The sequence below is a fragment of the Vicia villosa genome, linkage group LG5 (genome assembly GCF_029867415.1).
Source record: "Vicia villosa cultivar HV-30 ecotype Madison, WI linkage group LG5, Vvil1.0, whole genome shotgun sequence".
NCBI classification, from domain to species: domain Eukaryota; kingdom Viridiplantae; phylum Streptophyta; class Magnoliopsida; order Fabales; family Fabaceae; genus Vicia; species Vicia villosa.
The window spans coordinates 157,885,638-157,905,096 of NC_081184.1; the positions used below are offsets into that span (position 1 = coordinate 157,885,638).

The following is a 19,459-nucleotide window of genomic DNA, read 5'->3' on the forward strand; positions in this document are numbered from 1 at the left end:
GTTTGTAATCAAGTCATTATCTTGTATTCACAGAAGTTGCAGTTGCAAGTGAATAACAGAATTTCCACAGTTTGTGGGCAGAGAGAAACTCTGCAGAAAATACTTTCTCCTTCTCTTTTAATATTTCCGCAAACCCTAATCCTATTTTTCTTCATTGTCATCTTTAACGATAAGGAATTACTCAAAGGTTTGAGAGTCTAATTCCAACAGACTTTTAGATCAGGCTAGTCGACTGTTAACCATTTGAGCTGTTGATTTGAGAAATCTTAGGAATCAGAGCTTGCAACTTGGCATAAGGATTACTTGAATCATATGAGAGACCAAGGGTTCCATTTGAGGTCTTAGAACTTGATTTTATTTTGAAAAGATCAAAACCCTAGTTTGAGGGTTGTTGTTTAGGAGAGTGTACAGTCAGTCAAGTCTTGAGCTTTTGATACTCAAATGACCTTGAGTATAAAAATGTGGTGGGCAAATTTTGGGGTATGACAGTTTCACTATTGTAATTGGCTTGGTTTAGACTAGTTGTTGGTATAAAAAAATTTGAACCAATAATATCTCTATTCATTTGATTTGGTTGGAATTTTAATGTTTTCTCAAAATGAAATCAAACTAAATGGTTAGGTTCAATTTAGTGGATCGTAAAGTTTTTTTTTTGAATCATGACATTCACATATTTTTTATTTATTTTTTTTGAAATAGTATCTTTAATTAAATCAATTTGATGCCCTATTTTTCAAACAACTTAGAAGTTTTTTTTTTGGCTTTATACCACCGGTTTAGTCCGGTTCGGAGGCGAGTTCTAGCATCAAGTGGTTTCATCCCCCTCCCAATCGCAGTTGCGGGGGATCGAACCGTGGTTCTCCCTACCAAGTCCAGCGTCAATCACCACTGGACCAATTAACGATTGGTAACTTAGAAGTTATTTTTAATCCATACGAAAAAGCCATAAAATTTTTATTGTATTATGAAATAAATTTACTATTTAATGCAAAAGTTGAAACTTTTGCATTATAAAGTTGGAAAGTGATTTAAAAGGTAAACAAATAAAACACAACAATAATAACAAAAGATTTCAATACACATGAATTAATATGTCTCACATCTCATACGCGCACATCAAAACTATTTTGTAACAAAGTTATAAGAAATTTCGTTGAAGAAAAAGAAACAAAACAGGTATAAAAATATTAATGAAGAGAATTTGAACACAAAGAAGACGGCCAATTCGGTTGAGAGTGTAACGTCTCAAACTGCTTTCGGGATGATCTACTGACTCCACAAACCAACACAGGTCTTTTCAGCATGCTTTGACCTCACTCGCACACTTTCCAGGAAACTTCCTAAAAGGTCACCCATCCCAATACTACTCCAAGTCAAGCACGCTTAACTGTGGAGTTCTTATGGAATGAGCTACCGAAAAGAAGATGCATCTTGTTAGTATAGGTAGTACCTATCAATCCTTATAAGCTTTCCTTCGACCATGCAGTCTCATACCTGCACAGCTTTAGGATCCCTCTCATTCCGATGTGGCGACCACCCTAGCCCCAATTGGCCCCAGGTGTTCCATGCGGTGCAACCACCCCTCGCCTTCTTCGGCCTCGGGTGTTACATGCCCACCAGCTTCCGCATGGTTCGTCCTCGAACCACATCGTACTGGGAGAGGTCTGGCTCTGATACCATTTGTAACGTCCCAAACTGCTTTCGGGATGATCTGCTGACCCCACAAACCAACACAGGTCTTTTCAGCATGCTTTGACCTCACTCGCACACTTTCCAGGAAACTTCCCAGAAGGTCACCCATCCCAATACTACTCCAAGTCAAGCACGCTTAACTGTGGAGTTCTTATGGAATGAGCTACCGAAAAGAAGATGCATCTTGTTAGTATAGGTAGTACCTATCAATCCTTATAAGCTTTCCTTCGACCATGCAGTCCCATACCTGCACAACTTTAGGATCCCTCTCATTCCGATGTGGCGACCACCCTAGCCCCAATTGGCCCCAGGTGTTCCATGCGGTGCAACCACCCCTCGCCTTCTTCGGCCTCGGGTGTTACAAAGAGCAAGTTTTGTGACTTGTGGTTTTTACTTTCTATGTTAATAGTTTAATTGTGGCGGCATGTTTTGTTAAAAGTAAGAAAGCGTAAATAAATATTGAAAAAGTTTGGACTCATATAAAATTTGAGCTTAATTATGTGTTGAATTAAAGATTAAGTGGGGTAACAATAGTCATAGGTTCGGTTCATCGATTTGGAAGTTTTTAAAATTAAAATCGGGAATCGAATCAAACCATTGTTTGGTTTGATCTTTGAACCAATCAATTTTTTTTTCTTTTCAATTTGACTTGATTTAAATGGTCAGTTTAATTGATTTTTATGATTTGCTTCCTATCCTATTTTTACTCTCGCAAGTTATGAATTTTAGTTTGAGTTAGAATTAATTTTAAATGCAATATCAATTATACTCAACTTAAATTTACAATTTAATATGTCAGAAATGGTTGCTCCAAATGTATTGAGTTGTTATCTTAGTGGATGAAAATTAATTCTTAAAATATTTGGATGAAGCATCTTAGTAAGAAAATATAATGTTGTGAAATAACTTAAAATGACTTAAATAAAATTTATTGCTGGATTAAAAATAAGAAGAATTGTTAAAATGATAGAAATTTATAAATATTTTGTCTAATTAAATTTTTTTATTGATAAATAGGGCTTAAGTCCAAAAAATAAAGAACAACAAAAACACCTCATTAAAGGAGGAAACGCCTAAACTATTAGCGAACACATAGTCCTGCAAGAAGACGGGTATATTATTACAGATACAAGAATGCTTTAACGAACAAGCAACATTGCAAATGGCATCAACACACATATTTGTTTTTCTATACGAATGAAGGACTTGGAAAGTTTAGATAGCTTAATTAATTAAAATAATATTAGAGATAATTAATTATTTTTTATTACAATTTAAACTATAAATAATAATTTTTAATTGAAAATAAAAAACCAACAAAAATTGAAGTAATGTGATAATTATGCATCATTATTCTCTTTTGTTTTGGGCTCACACCGTCGTATTATCTCTGTCAGCCTATTTTTTTGGAATACACATATTAACGAGGTGAACATGAATTTTTGCAAGTTTTAAATTTTATGGAGCAATGTCGTTGAAAATATATAAATATTGATCCTATAGAATATGTTGTACTTTGTTATAAATTAAGACAAAATATTATTGAGTAAAATAAAACATTTAGTTATAAACTAAAATTGAAGTTAGTAGCAAAATCAGGTTTAAAAAACTAAATTCAGAACATTAATTAATATTTTTTTGGTTAGGTTGCAAATTAAAAAAGAATGACATATTTGTGTTTTACATAACAAATTTGTGCATCCACTTATCATTATTCTTTTATGTTTTTTTTTTAAAAAAATAATCTTTATGACATTTTTATGTAGAATAAATATTAACATTTTATCATTAACAAAATACAAACATCAAAAAATTCTATTGAGAAAAAAATTGTTCTTTGATGTTTTTTTTCCAATTTTAAAAAGATAATAATATCTAAATTAAATTCATAAAAAATATAATTGTTCAATAAACACTTTATATTATAGTAATTTTTAAATAGTCAAATTAACAATATCTCAATTATTTTAAAATCATTTAGATTACAAATTAAATAAATTTTTAATATTTATATTTAAAAAAAATTTTATTGGAAGACGTTAATTTTTCTTTTTGTTCTTGTATCATGTCATAATGTCACGATATATATATATATATATATATATATATATATATATATATATATATATATATATATATATATATATATATATATATATATATATATATATATATATATATATATATATATATATATATATATATATATATATATATATATATATATATATATATATATATATGAGAAGAAATATGAGAAGAAATATTTTTACTCAAAAAATAAGTTATCAAGACTTAAGACTTACTATTTTGCTCAATTTAATGGCTAAAAAAATTAATGGTAAAGATGTGAAGTAAAATACTATTACATGAAAATATTGACTAATCTAATTTAATGGATTATAATACATTACATGATCAATATTGACTAATCTAATTTAATGGATTATAATACATTACATGATCAATATTGACTAATTTAATTTAATAATTATATAATTTAGCTATTCGAATTTGTAACTTTGCATTTTTTAACATAGTTTTTTACTATATAAATCTATTATTGGTAATGTAACAAATATATATTTTAAAAAAAACATCACAAATAATTAAAATTGATATATATATATATATATATATATATATATATATATATATATATATATATATATATATATATATATATATATATATATATATATATATATATGTATATATAATTATATAATATTTTCTACAATTTTTTTAATGTAATTTTTTTTCATACGATCTTAAAATTTTGTGTGTATTAATTATAAGAAAAACTAATAATCTTTTGGTGTTTCTATTGTTTTGATAAAATTAATTTTGTATAACAAATTAAAATTGAATTACATTAATCAATTAGTGGTCAAAATTTATTGGATGATTTTATTTTAAAAGAATTAATATATTAATAAATTTATTTTTCTTTGTAATTTATTTTCTTATGTAATGGTCAAATAATTATTATTTTTGAGCGTAGATCACAAAATGCATTGAGTTAAACCATTTAATAACTACAACACCTCGTTAATAAAAAAAGTTAAAATATTAAAATCCTATTTTTTTTGTGTTGTTTAATATTTATTTCCACTTATAAAACCTATACACAGTAATTTTTATTAATATAAATTTATTAGTTTTAAATTTGACATATCAAAACAAATTTTAAAAAATCAATTATATTTAAATTACATTATTTTTACTTTCTTCCCAACACAACAACATAAAAAAAAGTTGTGAGGACATTTGGTTTTAAAGGAATGCAGATCATATTTTGAGAATAATAAAATAGATTATAGATTATATTTAATAATTTATTATTATTAGTCACACAATTATCATAAAAATTATAATTATAATTATTAATAACAAACATTTTTCACAAAAAAGACAATAATTATAATTAACAAAAACTTATCATAAAAAATACATTTATTTAAAAGATCAAGGAAAATGATAGACCATAACACACTATTTTTAAACATTTACCTTAGCATTTTTCAAATAATTTTTTTCTACTATAAATTTATTATTATCAAATTTTACCACAGATATCTTTATGATATTTAAAATATATTTAATTATTATTAAATCATTTCAGTTAGAATATTCTTGAATTTTTTCTAACTTTAAGGGCCATCTTTCCTTAATGAAAAAATTACTTTCGACATTAACTACTAAATTCACTATAGTACAATATTTTTTTTTACGTAAGAGACTATTTATATTTATTACTTTTTTAATGCATTTCTATATTTTAAAAAGACATTTCTATCCATTCCAAAAAGAAAACAGAGTCAAAAGAAAAGTGATACTAAATCAAGTAGTAATTTTTTAATAAAAGAATAGTACCATTTCTCTAATGATAAAACAAAATTCGGACAGCAGCTTTTAAAAAAACTTTTCACTCCTACTGTAGCCGCCACCACTCTTCTCTCTTTCTCTGCGGCGCAAATAGCAGCAATGGCGTCGCTTTCTGCATCGCTATCTCACTTCACTTGCATCTCCAACACTTCGCTCCAATACGAGAACAACAAGATCCCTGAATCTCAATACCATCCTTTCGCGCTTTTGCGACGCTTCAACTCTCTCCGGTATACACGTTTTTGCGTCATTCCATAATTAGGTTATTCCGTTACTGCTTCAATTTCGATAGATCACAAGCCGCTAATGGAATTTTATTACGCGGTTTACTTCATTATGTAATTTGTTAATCTATGTGTTTTACTTAGGGAATGCTTGTTTTAGTTATTGGAAAAGTGAAATGCAATTCTAAAGGTGTATAATTGATTTTTTGTAATAATTTTGTGCTGTTTGTTTATGGGAAATTAGAATTGATTGTCTTTAGAATTTGTCTTTTGTAATAATTTTGTGCTGTTTGTTTATGGTAAAGTAGAATTGATTGTCTTTAGAATTTGTGGCTTAAAAGTAATTTTTACACTTGAAACTTACTTTTCAATTCAATTTCGCAAAAAATTATCCAAACATAAGTACTTCAACTTCCTTTCCTATGCTTAGATATACTCATTTTTATGGTCTGAAATAAGAGATGCTACTATATGTTAGTTTTTGCTTGATAAGACCATTCAGTGGTTAATTACATACTTGTTAGCCGAATTGGGAATTTGAAGCTATGGAGTGGTTTCATTGTTTGTTGTTTTTAATTTTCAGTAGAAAAAACGAAGAAGGAATAAAATAACCTCTTCTTTTTGAAAGGAGTGACCTCTTTTTCTCAATTGCGAAATATTATGTTGTTTTCCTTTTGTGTACTTATATTTGCCGAGCAAACTCCATTTTCATAACTTGTAGTTGTGTGTATATGTGTACTCACACATAAGTTTGAAATTTGTGTATTTTCAATCTATTCATTCACATTGTTACTTTGTATTTTGTCTTAGAAAGGGTATTACTTTACCTCAGCGACGAGAGTCACCGAGCACCGGGATATGTGCTTCATTAACAGGTTCGTACTTACTCCATTGTAACTAAATTCAAGCAAAAAGACAAAAAATCAAATGTATTTGTGCCGAAATTTAAACCAAAACATTTGATTTTTCAGATCATTTTGCTTGTATTTTTGCTAAGGAGGAGTAGTTGTTTGCTAGAATTTGTGTTTGGTATTTTGAAGAAGGCTAGTGTAATGATTTATGGATTAATTTTTTCTTATGTTTGTTTACTGGCAGATGTGTCTCTGGATTTGACAGTGGAGGAAAAACAGCTTTCAAAAGGAGAATCTTGGTCTGTTCACAAATTTGGTGGAACTTGTATGGGAAGCTCGCAAAGAATAAAGAATGTTGCTGACATAGTTCTTAGTGATGATTCAGAGAGGAAATTGGTGGTTGTCTCTGCAATGGCTAAGGTGACAGATATGATGTATGAGCTTATCACTAAGGCTCAATCACGTGACGAGTCTTATATATCTTCCTTGGATGCTGTTTTGGAGAAGCACAGCTCAACTGCACATGACATACTTGATGGAGAGAATCTCGCAATTTTCTTGTCAAAATTGCATGAAGACATCAACAACCTTAAGGCGATGCTTCGGGCAATATACATAGGTCGTAGCCACATCAGCTCTCTCCCCCCTTTGGAAATTTGTTCTTTTTCTTTTGCCCCAAAAAGTTCATTTATTTTCCTATTTATTCATTCATTTATTTATCTTTTTTCCCTGTTTGTAGTTGCACATATTTATTTAAGATATCCTAATTTGCATATAGGATTTTATCTTATTGTCGTAGTATCTTTCTATGTTGGCGATGATATCGTTCACTTTTTGACATTTTATATGCATTGCAATAGAATTGACGTAAATGTGTATTGCATTATGACAAGGCCATAAAGTAGTTAGTTATAGTAGTTAATGTTTGGAAACTTAGGGTAGAAAAGAATGCCTTACAATTTGTTATCAGTTGGTAACTGAGTGTTAGTTACTTAGTTATGTTGTAGAAAGAAAAAATTCTTTATGAAGGGAAAACCCTTGGAAGGACAATTTTCTCCTTAAGTTCTCTTTTTATAATATAATATTAGGGTTTTAGTGTACTTAGTTAGTACGGTTATGTTTATGTTGTTTAAGTGTTAGAGGTACAAAGTTAGCTCAAGTAGTAAAAGAGGGTAAGAGACGAGGCAGAAATATTTGCTTTGTTTAATCATTCCAGGGGGCATTTTTAAGTACTCTTGCTGCACCACCCACACATTTTTATTGAACAGCAGTTACGTACATAACAGAGAACAGAAGCTTTTAATTGGAGTAGAGAACAACCACACATTTCAATTAAAGAACATAAGCTTCTGTTTGAAGAAGGAAAGACTGATATGTATAGAACAGAGAAAAGCAACTGTTTGAAGGAGAGGCCGATAAGTACAGAACAGAGGATAGCAGCTGTTTGCAGAGACAGAGATGCTCTGCAGACGGCTCGTCATAGGCGGAGGCACAGGGAGGCAGCATTGGTCACAGCAGCGAAGGGAGCTCAGGCGAGAGAGAGAGGACGGTTGGTTGCTGTGTTTCTGTTCTGCTAGTAAGGGATTGTGAAAATTGAATCCTAGGGTTAGATTTTTTTTTTCCGTTTTTCAGAAATCAAGTCAAACCCCAACCCGGTGTTAAATCCGCTCCTGTCCAAGTCTTCAAGGTATAGCCGCCTCAAACGATCCCAAGATCCCAATGGTGAATGACATGATCCAGCTGCAATCTCTTCCTGTCCTGATCCTAGCAGCAATGCAACAGCACTTGATGGGCAGAATGCCTACAATTGTGTGATCCCATGATCTGATGTACGAGTTTGTTAACATTTGTAAAATTGTCTGCAGTGACTTGTGGAGAGCAGGGGTAAAGTAGTTACTTGAAGTATTGGCGTCAAACTTGTGTTCTTACTAGGCAGTTGATGCTTTAAGTAGATATTGGGTTCATTAAACTTATCCCCATTTATAGTTTAGGAAGATATTAGTTTATATATTAACTGACTTGAGAATAGTAGTTTTGCATTTTTACCTGAACCTGAACGACACAGAATACAATGGTAACCGTCTTTTTGAAATATGGAGGTGCTAAATATCATTTAAACTATTAGCACTCATAAAGAATGACTGCATTTTTTCATTCAATGTGACTGTTAGCCAGTAAATGCAGCTGATCCCATGACTATCAGGACGTTGATGAAAAGTTGTTTTATACATGTTATCAAAAGTAAAAAAAAAAAGAGTCATGGTTTCCATATGATTTTAGCCCCTATAGTTTTGTTTTTTGTTTTTAGTCCATGCAAATATACCACTTTTTATTTTGATCGTTAGTGTTATGTTTTAATCTCTGCAAAGTATGTTCATATTGTAATTGGTCCCTGTAATATTTATTAATTTTTGTCCTTATTTTGAGGGACAAAGGTCAAATATTCTACATATTATAGGGACCAATGGATAAATTTTGCAGAGACTAAATTAACAACAAGGACCAAAAGCAAAAAATTGTATATTTGCAAGGACTAAAGATTTTTTTACAAGGACTAAAATCAAAAAATGGTTATTTGCGGGGACCAAAAATATATTTAGACCAAAAGTCATTCATTGTTGTTAACGACTAATTTATGCATTAAGGAATCACATCATCAGCCCAACTAACATTCTTAACACATTGCAGCTGGTCACGCGACAGAATCCTTTGCAGATTTTGTTGTAGGACATGGGGAATTATGGTCTGCCCAAATGTTGTCTCTAGTTATCAGGAAGGTATGCTGTTTTACTTAGAAAGATATGTTTTTTCCCCCCTTTAATTATCTATCTAGAGCTAATTGCATCGTTCTTCCCTTATGGTTCTGCAGAATGGAACTGATTGCACATGGATGGATACAAGGGAAGTTTTGATTGTTCATCCTACTAGTTCTAATCAAGTTGATCCGGACTACTTGGAATCTGAGCAAAGACTTGAGAAATGGTACTCTCGGAATCCATGTAAGGTAATCATTGCTACTGGGTTCATTGCAAGTACACCAAAAAACATTCCTACTACACTGAAGCGAGATGGAAGTGATTTTTCGGCAGCAATTATGGGCTCTCTACTTAGAGCTGGTCAGGTCACAATTTGGACTGATGTTGATGGTGTGTATAGTGCGGATCCTAGAAAAGGTTTGTGCTGATACCAAATTGAATAATGAGTAGATTATGATAATTTTTTTCGAGTAACCAAAAATAAGTTCTACCTCCGATATGTTGGTGATGCTTTTTTACGTTGTATGTTTGACTGTATTAGCATTAAGCTTTTATTTAGCATAAACAATGATATCTTCTGCAGTCAGTGAAGCTGTGATTTTGAAGACATTATCTTATCAAGAGGCATGGGAAATGGTGAGTCGGACTATGGAAATCATCTAATGACACTTTTGATTACCAAAAGTAATGATATTAACTTTCAAACTGCCTGCTGTACAGTCTTACTTTGGAGCTAATGTTTTGCATCCCCGTACAATAATTCCTGTGATGAAATATGGCATACCCATTTTGATAAGGAATATCTTCAACCTCTCTGCTCCTGGGACAAAGATATGTCACCCTGCTGTTAATGATAATGAAGATAAGGCGAACCTGCAAAATTATGTCAAAGGATTTGCAACAATAGACAACTTGGCACTTGTAAATGTTGAGGGGTGGGTGAGCCTCGAATTGCAGTCACTTTACACTATTAATAGTTTTCATTTTTGCTGCTCTAAGATTTCTGTTTAATTTATGATATTTTATAATCTATACTAATCCCTCGAGCTGAAGTTCCAATGTGCTTTTCTTTGTTGTATTTTTTTGGCAGAACTGGAATGGCCGGTGTTCCAGGTACAGCAAGTGCTATTTTTAGTGCAGTCAAAGATGTTGGAGCTAATGTTATCATGATATCTCAGGTGCACTTGTGATCTATCACGCCTTTTCTAGCTGTTGATACAGAGATTTAGTAAATTTCCGCCGTCATTAACAGGTTTTATGTAGGCTAGTAGTGAGCATTCTGTATGCTTTGCGGTTCCCGAGACAGAAGTAAAAGCTGTTGCCGAGGCATTGCAATCAAGATTTCGTCAAGCTTTGGATAATGGGCGTCTTTCTCAGGTGCTAAATCCGATTCTACATTTTCAGTATAACTAAATGCAGATTTCTGTTCATTTGTTAAGACATAGTTAATACCATAGATTGAAAATTTATCATTATACATTATGTGGATTGGAAGACCATATGAACCATTTTTGTATAGTGCTCCTAATTTGTTGAAGTGGATAAAGAATGAAAAGTCAGGTTATTTTGTTTCAGATATTCTGTCTTTATTGTGTGAGCCTTTAATTTTTCCCTCCTAATAAACAATAATGGAATATTGGGGTGAAAATAAATATTCAAGGTTTACACCACCAAATATGGTCTGGAAAAGAGGGTACACTTATCGGTGATGCAGACATAAACTGTTATGACTAAGATACCGTGTCTGGTGCTTATGAAGCACTGAAACCCCGAAGACGTCCCCCTACACTGACACGAGGACTCCGATAATAATTTGAAAAAAATGAATAAATTAAACGTAATCGCAAGTGTCGGTGCAGGTGTCCGACATCGATATGGAAACAGACACGCTTTTTTTCCAGAGGTTCCGGTGCTACGTGCTTATGTTCTAGATTGATGAAAGAATCAAAGTGTTTCTATGAGATATGAAGCAAAATGATCCATTGGAAACTTCTTGCATAGTGCTGACAGTTTTCTTAATAGAAACACAATTTTGTATCATTCGAAAGGATAAAAAATATCTAACAAGTGACAGCAATACACATATGTCAAGGGCCTATCAGAAACACAAATTTGTATCATTCTAAAGGATAAAAAATATCTAACAAATTTGATTTTTAATATTTTTATTATCCAGGGTGGGATGGGTTTTTAGATACCCGTATCTGCTCACTTTTGTGGTAATTACCCGTGCCCATATCCATGATGTGGGGTTTTTTTTTTTACCTTTTCCATGGTGAGTTTTTTTGCGGGTACTCAATAAATTTGGGGCCAATTGCTATTCATAAATGAGAGCTATCCCTAACTTTACAAACTGATTTTCTGGGTCTGGGTTAGATCTATCTATTATTCTAAGATGATATGAGATATTATTTTAGATATGTTAGGTCACTCCTATTGAGCCACATGTGTCGTGCTCCATATCTCCAGTCATGGATGTGAGCGGATGTGTTGAGAGTTTGGCATTTGATGCAATATGATCTATGAAATGTTCAAATGGGAGAGTCACCTGTCATCTTGCAAGTCAGTTTTGTGCAGTTGAGTCTAAATTAGTATAAGTAATTGAACGCTGTTGAAATTTAAGCCTGTTAAGTTATTTTTTTTACCTTTATTACATTCTAAATTATGTAGCATCTCCCAGGTTGCAATTATCCCGAACTGTAGCATTTTGGCGGCTGTTGGCCAGAAAATGGCAAGCACTCCTGGAGTTAGTGCCACCCTTTTCAACGCATTGGCCAAGGTTAGGAAATTATGCTCATCTTATAAGAAAGGCTATTACTTTGCTTTGGTCAGAATTTTTTGCATAATGTTATTTCGCATAACTTGTTTATGGTCAAACTTGCTATGAAACAGGCCAGTATAAATGTCCGTGCTATAGCACAAGGTTGTTCTGAGTATAATATCACTGTTGTTGTTAAGCGAGAGGATTGTATAAAAGCTTTACGGGCTGTCCATTCTAGATTTTATCTCTCAAGAACCACCATTGCAATGGGCATTATTGGACCGGGATTAATTGGGAGCACACTTCTTGATCAGCTAAGGGATCAGGTGCAGTTTCCACAAACAATTTCGCTTTATTTTGGTCATACCTTATATGTTTTGATGTGTATTTTGCCTTTTACGGTCCTTTGTTTGGAATCCGTTACTCTATTTTCTATCATATCACATTGCACTTACGCAAACTTACGGTTATTGAAGGAATGAATTCACTTAAAATAACTAAAAATTTATTATATTATGAAACTGCACCTGGATATAAGCATGCATTATGTAAATGATTTTTTATAGACAAGTTTACTTATGATCCGGTGTCTATGTTAGAAAACAAAAGGTGCCACCACATGTACGCCACTAGGATTGGACTTCAAGCTGGGATATTTTGTGTAATATCATAGATTAAAACATCTTTGTAGCAAACAAATGTGCCACATCATTGTAGTATATAAGTCTTTTCACTTCCCGAAAAGTTTTTAATTGTTGCTTGAATACATGGCACCCTATGGGACACTAGTAATGTGGAATTTTTATGCCTTTGGTGAACCACAATAAAATCTTTCTACAAAATGCTTTTAATATGCAAGTCACAAAGTTCTATTGAGTGACTCATTCTTTTGGTATTGTCGAATACTATTTCCTAAAATTCTGTATTTTTACTTGTTAAGATAAAACTAAAAGCCTCTCTTATGGGTGTTAATAATGTCAAGATTTGACCATTCATGTCAAATAAAAACCACTTGAAATTTTTTTTATGGGTTTAACCTTAATAATTACTTGTTCTGATAATACACCATACTGTACGAGTTTATGGTTCAGGTTGAAATCGTGCATTTCTGGGCAAAGTGCTTTGATACCGAATTGTTAGGAGCAAAAAACATATAGAAAATGTGATACTTGTGCTTCTACTGTAGTGTAAACTGGAAAAACACAGAGCGAATGAACCCAGAAAAATTTAATGGTTGAAGAATTGCTCCTTACAAGTTGAAGATAGAATTCAGAATGTTATAGAAGCCCCAAAAACCCTGCTGAGATGGAACTCATTTCCTCTCTCAGACTTGACCAAACCAAATCAGCAGTTTCCCAAATTCTCTAATTGATCCCTTCCCCACGTCTCTTCCATATACCCATCCCACTTTTCCCTCTGCCCCATGATTCCCGCATCCCCTTTGCACTCTATTTCCCCCAATCTCTTGGTGCTACCTATTATCTCCTTCCTTCATATACTTATTTTTCAACATTTCATATACATGTAAATTATCTTTAACAGTCCCAACTTCCCCTTTATTTTCTTTTCCTCTTCTCCTCTAATATACCAATGTGGACCTATCATCTCTCCCTTTCAGAAGGTACTTGGAACAAGCTAAAATATTAGTAAGCTTTAGTTTGAGGGAGACTGCCAGTAGATTTGAAACATCTTACAGTATCTTAGTATTAGAGCATCTTATATCATCTCATAGGATTAATTTCTTATTTTAGAGTATTTTACATTATCTTTTAAGATTAGTTTTCATACTTAGATATCATGATTTGTTTTCCCATTTAACTAGATCTGGAGTCTTGTATTAATAGAGGATTTGATTTTATCAGAAGGAAGTGTTTTACAGTCCCATGCTTAAATATGATGCTGTCAATCTGGCTTACTAAACATAGTCATTTGGATATTCATATTTGTTATATAACAGAAGGCTTCTTGAAATACGTGGCAAGCTCATGCAACAATTTATTCAATGCAGGCTTCAGTCCTGAAAGAAGAATTTAACATTGATTTGCGTGTAATGGGCATACTCGGCTCAAAGTCAATGCTTCTCAGTGATGCGTAAGTGAAATCACTCTGAACTGAATCTCTCTTTCTAAATGATACATAGTTAAGCTCTGTTGCTTGCATACATCTTATAGCATTTTTGTTCGGGAAAGAGAACTTCATACAGAGTTTTTCTTCTTTTTTTAAAATGTACTAATGCTTATTATATACTCCTAGTCCCTCCATCCTAAATGAATGACCCATTTAACAATTTCACACATATTAAGAAAATTGTATACATAAAAGAAAGATAATAACACTTTTACTGCATACCCAAGTACTCCTATTGGTGTATTCACTTTTACTATATATACACAGTGGAAGACATTGACCTGAAAGTGATGTAAGTAGTTTGTATTAATTAGAGAGTACAATTAATTAATGTTGCATTGAAAGTTGAAAGATTCATTCTTTTTGGTTACTTTTGGGAACCCATGCTTCTTAGTATGGGTGATTTTAGGGTTTCTATGACTAGTTTCAATTTCATGACTCTCTGGCGCACTTATAAAGTTCGACTGTGACAAGAGGATTACTTTGGCCAATACACATCATGGAGCTACATTTACAAAATGCATCATATGATTTGTTAGCTTATGACTATGCCTATCTGTGCACTATTGACATGATTGGTTCGTGTTCAACTATTTTGTAATGTAATTGCTCTTTGCAGCTAGGTTGTCAATAGCGCGCTATAGCGGTATAGCGTAGCGGTTGAGGCCCTCGCCGCGACGCTATTGGGCTGTTTACCGCTATCTGAAATAGCGGAAATAGCGGCCGCGATTTCATGTGCCGTAGCGGTGGAATAGCGGCGCAATAGCGGTTCTGTAGCGCTATTCAGACCGCTATTGTGAAGATACGGTCAGAACTGTAAGTTTGAATTTTTTGAAGGGCAAATTTGTATTTTTCCCTTTTATTTAACTACTATAAAAGCTAAAAGTGAGCATTAGGTCATAAATATTCTCTTTCTTCACTGAAAAACAGCAGCCAGCAGCCGTTCCATTCTGCCCTAGTTTCAACGTTCCATTAGTATCTAGGCATAAACTTGCTACATTAGTATCTAGGCATGAACCAACAAGAGTTACTAGGCATAGACTTGCTACATTAGTATCTAATGGAGATGAGGAGTTGGAGGTAGAAGAAGAAGTGTTTGAAATTGAATCAAGTGATGAGCAAGATGATATTAATGTGGTGGAACTTAGAAGTGAAGATGAGGCGGATGTGATTTAGTCATTTTGTTTACATTTAGAATTTGATTTAGACATTTTGAGTACATTCCTAATTTGAGTCATTATGTTTAGTTTATGTATGTTGCAGCTTTTGGTTTATGTATGTTGCAACTTTTGTTTTCAAGTCATTATGAATGTTGTTGGAACCTATTTTTATTATTTATGTATGTTGTTGGAACCTATTTTAGTATTTATGTTTTCATATTAAATATTTAGCTTGATTTTTAAAAGCTCACAATAGCGGTCATCCCGCTATCCGCTATGCCGCTATAGCATTTGGGAGGTCCGGCGCTACGCGCCGCTATCTGAGATTAACAACCTAGCTTTGCAGGGGTATTGACTTAGCAAGCTGGAAAGAACTTCGGGAGGAAAAAGGAGAAGTAGCTAATTTGGAAAAATTTGTTCAGCACGTGCACGGAAATCATTTTATACCAAACACGGCATTAGTAGACTGCACTGCTGATCCTGTCATTGCTGGCCATTACTATGATTGGTTGCGCAAAGGAATACATGTAATTACCCCCAATAAGAAGGCTAATTCAGGGCCACTGGATCAGGTAAAGTACTTCATATTGTCCTTTTGATGGATAGAATACTGTTAGTTGTTTTTGACTTGTCTCCTGTAATTTGTGACACATGTTCATGAAATTTCAAACCTATTTAGTATGTATTCTGCTGGAAATGGAAATTCCCATGCATCAATTTAGGTTTGTTTGTTTTCAATTTTTCTTTTTTGAAAGTATTATCAGTTTAAGGAAAAAAGGGTTTCTTGATTATTATTTTGTTTGAAAAAGAAAACAGCATAAATACATTATCAGTACAAGTTAATTTGGAGGGGTAGCTTATACTCATATTTGTCATTTTTGTCGTATCTCTTTCCTCTGGCTTCTGTCCCCTTCTCTCTTTTGAAGAGGACCAAAATTTCATCTTATAAATTAAGTCGTGGGAGTTGAGTCTAACTTGACACTTTGCTCTGGAACAACAAACGACTATTGAAATTGAGCTGATGATCATGCTCTTCTGAATGCACTATTACTTTATAGACTTTTTTAAATAGTACTTTTTGTAATTTTGATAGTGCAACCTTTCTTCAAGCTTCAGCAGCTGCTGCCAGTACATGTTACTTATTTTGTTTGTATCTTAGTTAACACAAATTTTGTGGCTTTCTCTCACCTTAACTCTCTCCATCCAGTATCTGAAGTTAAGAGCTCTTCAAAGGCAATCCTATACCCACTACTTCTATGAAGCTACTGTTGGAGCCGGTCTTCCCATTGTCAGCACTTTGCGTGGCCTCCTTGAAACTGGAGACAAAATTTTGCAAATTGAAGGCATATTCAGGTTTGCTGTTACATATTATTTCTATTTATCTTGTGACAGTGTATAATCCATTTAGTTTATTTCACCTAGTTAGAAAAAGGCTTTGATTGATATTGGCGTAACTGTCTTAATTTGTGGACTAGTACAGCCTTAGTTTTTCCAGATTGAGACTTAAATGCTCTTCCACTCAGTGTCATTTGTCCACCCTCCAACAATTTTCCATTCTATACAGGGAAAAAAATTAGACTATTTTTTCAAGTGTCAGTGTCTGTCGGCATTATTGATTGATCTTTAGCATTTAATGTAATAAGACATCTCCTGTGACTCTGCAGTGGGACTTTGAGTTACATCTTTAATAACTTCAAAGATGGCCGGCCTTTTAGTGAGGTCGTCGGTGAAGCAAAGGAAGCAGGTTTTACTGAGCCTGATCCAAGGGATGATCTGTCTGGAACAGATGTTGCTAGAAAGGTACGTGCTTACCAAATTTTGATTTCAAATGTCAATGAAGTCCCTTTGTGCTTTTGTCATCAGTGTTTCAATTTTGTTTGCGACTTATGACTATGGCAGTAATTTAAATGTTCCAAATTAAATATTTGGATTTTGAGATTGATTTGGTTAAGTTCTCTGAAGCTTGAATTTTGTTGCAGCCTTGAACTTAAATACAATCCATGTCTACTTATCAACTTATTAACTGTTTGAGTTCAAGCTCAAACATGACGTTTTTAATATTGAAATGCTAATACAGTTTAAAAATTTAAGAACAAATTGAAATTTGAATCTTTCATGTTGCAAGGAGAGAAGTCTGTGTTCTGTTGTAAGAAGAGTAGATCATATGGAGAGGAGTTAAACAACTAGAGGTATAAGAAAACCTAGAAAACTATGAGAAACTATTATGAAAGATCTCGAGATTAACGAATTGGATAGAAACATGGTCTTAGATAGAAGAACATTATGGCCTAATTTGATCCATGTAACCGACTCCATTTAGTGAGAAAAGGCTTGGTTGTTGTTGGATATTCTCCTCCTTTCCTTTTGGTCTCATAAGAAGAAAAGGAAACTAGATACAATGGAAGATGATAATCTAACAAAATGGATAAATAATTTAGGAGAAACCATTACTTGAAGCCTTGCTTTACATGTTTTATTAAGAACTTGATCTTGCTAGTGTCCAATAGTATTGTTGATGAGATGTACTTGTTGCCTGGTATAAGGCTTGATTGAATGTTATTGCTTTGTTGTTGTGCATTTTACGCTCTTTTTAGATTTACATGATTCTCTGTACCTATATCCCTGCTTTCCTTTTAGAACTCTACTCCCTCATACACATGTATATTGATGTGTAGATGCCCACGTTGTTATATAAGTGCATATACATGTAATTACAATGAGAAGATTTGACTGGGAAAATAAAGCTAGCATGTTTAGGTGTGCATTTTTCATGATAAAAATAAATCAGAGGCAGGCTTAATCACAATGTCAATGTTGGTTCATAATAGCATTTACGTGTTTCATATAATCCTCCGATGACTGTGGTAATTCAAAATCAACATCGCAAAGCTTTGTGGATGTACAGGTGATAATTTTAGCAAGGGAATCTGGTTTAAAGCTAGAACTGTCTAATATTCCAGTTGAAAGTTTAGTGCCAGAACCACTGCAAGTAAGAACTAATTTCTATAAATCACGCAGTTCTTAGTATTAGAGTGTAGCATTTTGTTTGACATAGATGTTTTGATGATTTCATTCAGGTGTGTGCATCTGCTCAGGAGTTCATGCAACAGCTGCCAAATTTTGACCCGGAGTTTGCAAAGAAACAAGAAGATGCTGAGAATGCCGGGGAAGTGAGTAACTCTCAAAAGACATTTTATTCTCTGTTTTAGATGACATATCTACAACTGAGTCCGAGCTTCCTATGTTTGTAGGTATTGAGATACGTGGGAGTGGTGGACGTGGCTAACAAAAAAGGATTTGTAGAGATGCGAAGATACAAGAAGGATCATCCATTTGCACAATTGTCTGGGTCAGATAATATAATTGCATTCACAACAAGAAGGTATAAGAATCAACCTCTGATAGTTCGCGGTCCAGGAGCTGGTGCTCAAGTCACAGCGGGTGGAATATTCAGTGATATTTTACGACTTGCCTCATATCTAGGCGCCCCATCATAAGTCTCATTCTGCCATCATAAATTTTGTAACGTTTTTATGTCCCTCTGAGTTGCTTGGTAGATTATTTGCTCATTGTTGTAATGTTATGACATTGTATGCTAGCTTGTTTTTTTTGTACGAGGGAATGAAACCTGTTTCCGTATTTTTGTTTGGGAGTAGTAGTCTTATTGTAAATTAGTACACAGAAAAATCATAATTTAGACCTTCTTGAATAGGCATTTTAATAATTCTTCGGTGTTTATGCCATCCCCTTCCTACAACAACCCCTCCACCAGATAGCAAATTAAACATTCAAGCACATTTTTATCTATTTTGTTTGTTTTGGATTTCAATGCAATACTAAGCTTGATCTGGTATATAAAGATGACTTTAACTGCATTTTGTAATATGTATATATTCCTTGATGTGGTATATTCCCCTATCTAGCAAAAAGTATAACTTCCCTAGAAAATCTAATCTAAATCCATTAACATGTTTAGTTAAAACAACATTTTTGTTATAAC

General features: G+C 33.1%; 1 protein-coding gene across 1 annotated transcript; it reads left to right on the forward strand.

Annotated features, from left to right (window-relative positions):
* The first annotated feature begins 5,583 nt into the window (after positions 1-5,583).
* LOC131603446 (bifunctional aspartokinase/homoserine dehydrogenase 1, chloroplastic-like) lies at positions 5,584-19,266 on the forward strand. The gene is made up of 18 exons (XM_058875759.1): positions 5,584-5,810; positions 6,615-6,679; positions 6,900-7,274; positions 9,344-9,432; positions 9,525-9,828; positions 9,995-10,047; positions 10,132-10,346; positions 10,502-10,589; positions 10,675-10,788; positions 12,092-12,190; positions 12,304-12,498; positions 14,181-14,263; positions 15,806-16,031; positions 16,667-16,812; positions 17,124-17,259; positions 18,365-18,448; positions 18,537-18,629; positions 18,711-19,266. Exons 1-18 carry the CDS (start codon positions 5,680-5,682, stop codon positions 18,954-18,956), a joined length of 2,742 nt encoding a protein of 913 aa, XP_058731742.1. The 5' UTR covers positions 5,584-5,679; the 3' UTR covers positions 18,957-19,266.
* The last annotated feature ends 193 nt before the right edge of the window (positions 19,267-19,459 follow it).

Excerpts from the sequence above, each read along its gene's own strand:
- LOC131603446 (XM_058875759.1), top strand. The coding sequence starts at position 5,680 with ATGGCGTCGCTTTCTGCATCGCTATCTCACTTCACTTGCATCTCCAAC. Across the intron at positions 9,829-9,994 it reads TAGTGCGGATCCTAGAAAAG|TCAGTGAAGCTGTGATTTTG; the intron begins GTTTGTGCTGAT and ends TATCTTCTGCAG. Across the intron at positions 12,499-14,180 it reads TTGATCAGCTAAGGGATCAG|GCTTCAGTCCTGAAAGAAGA; the intron begins GTGCAGTTTCCA and ends TATTCAATGCAG.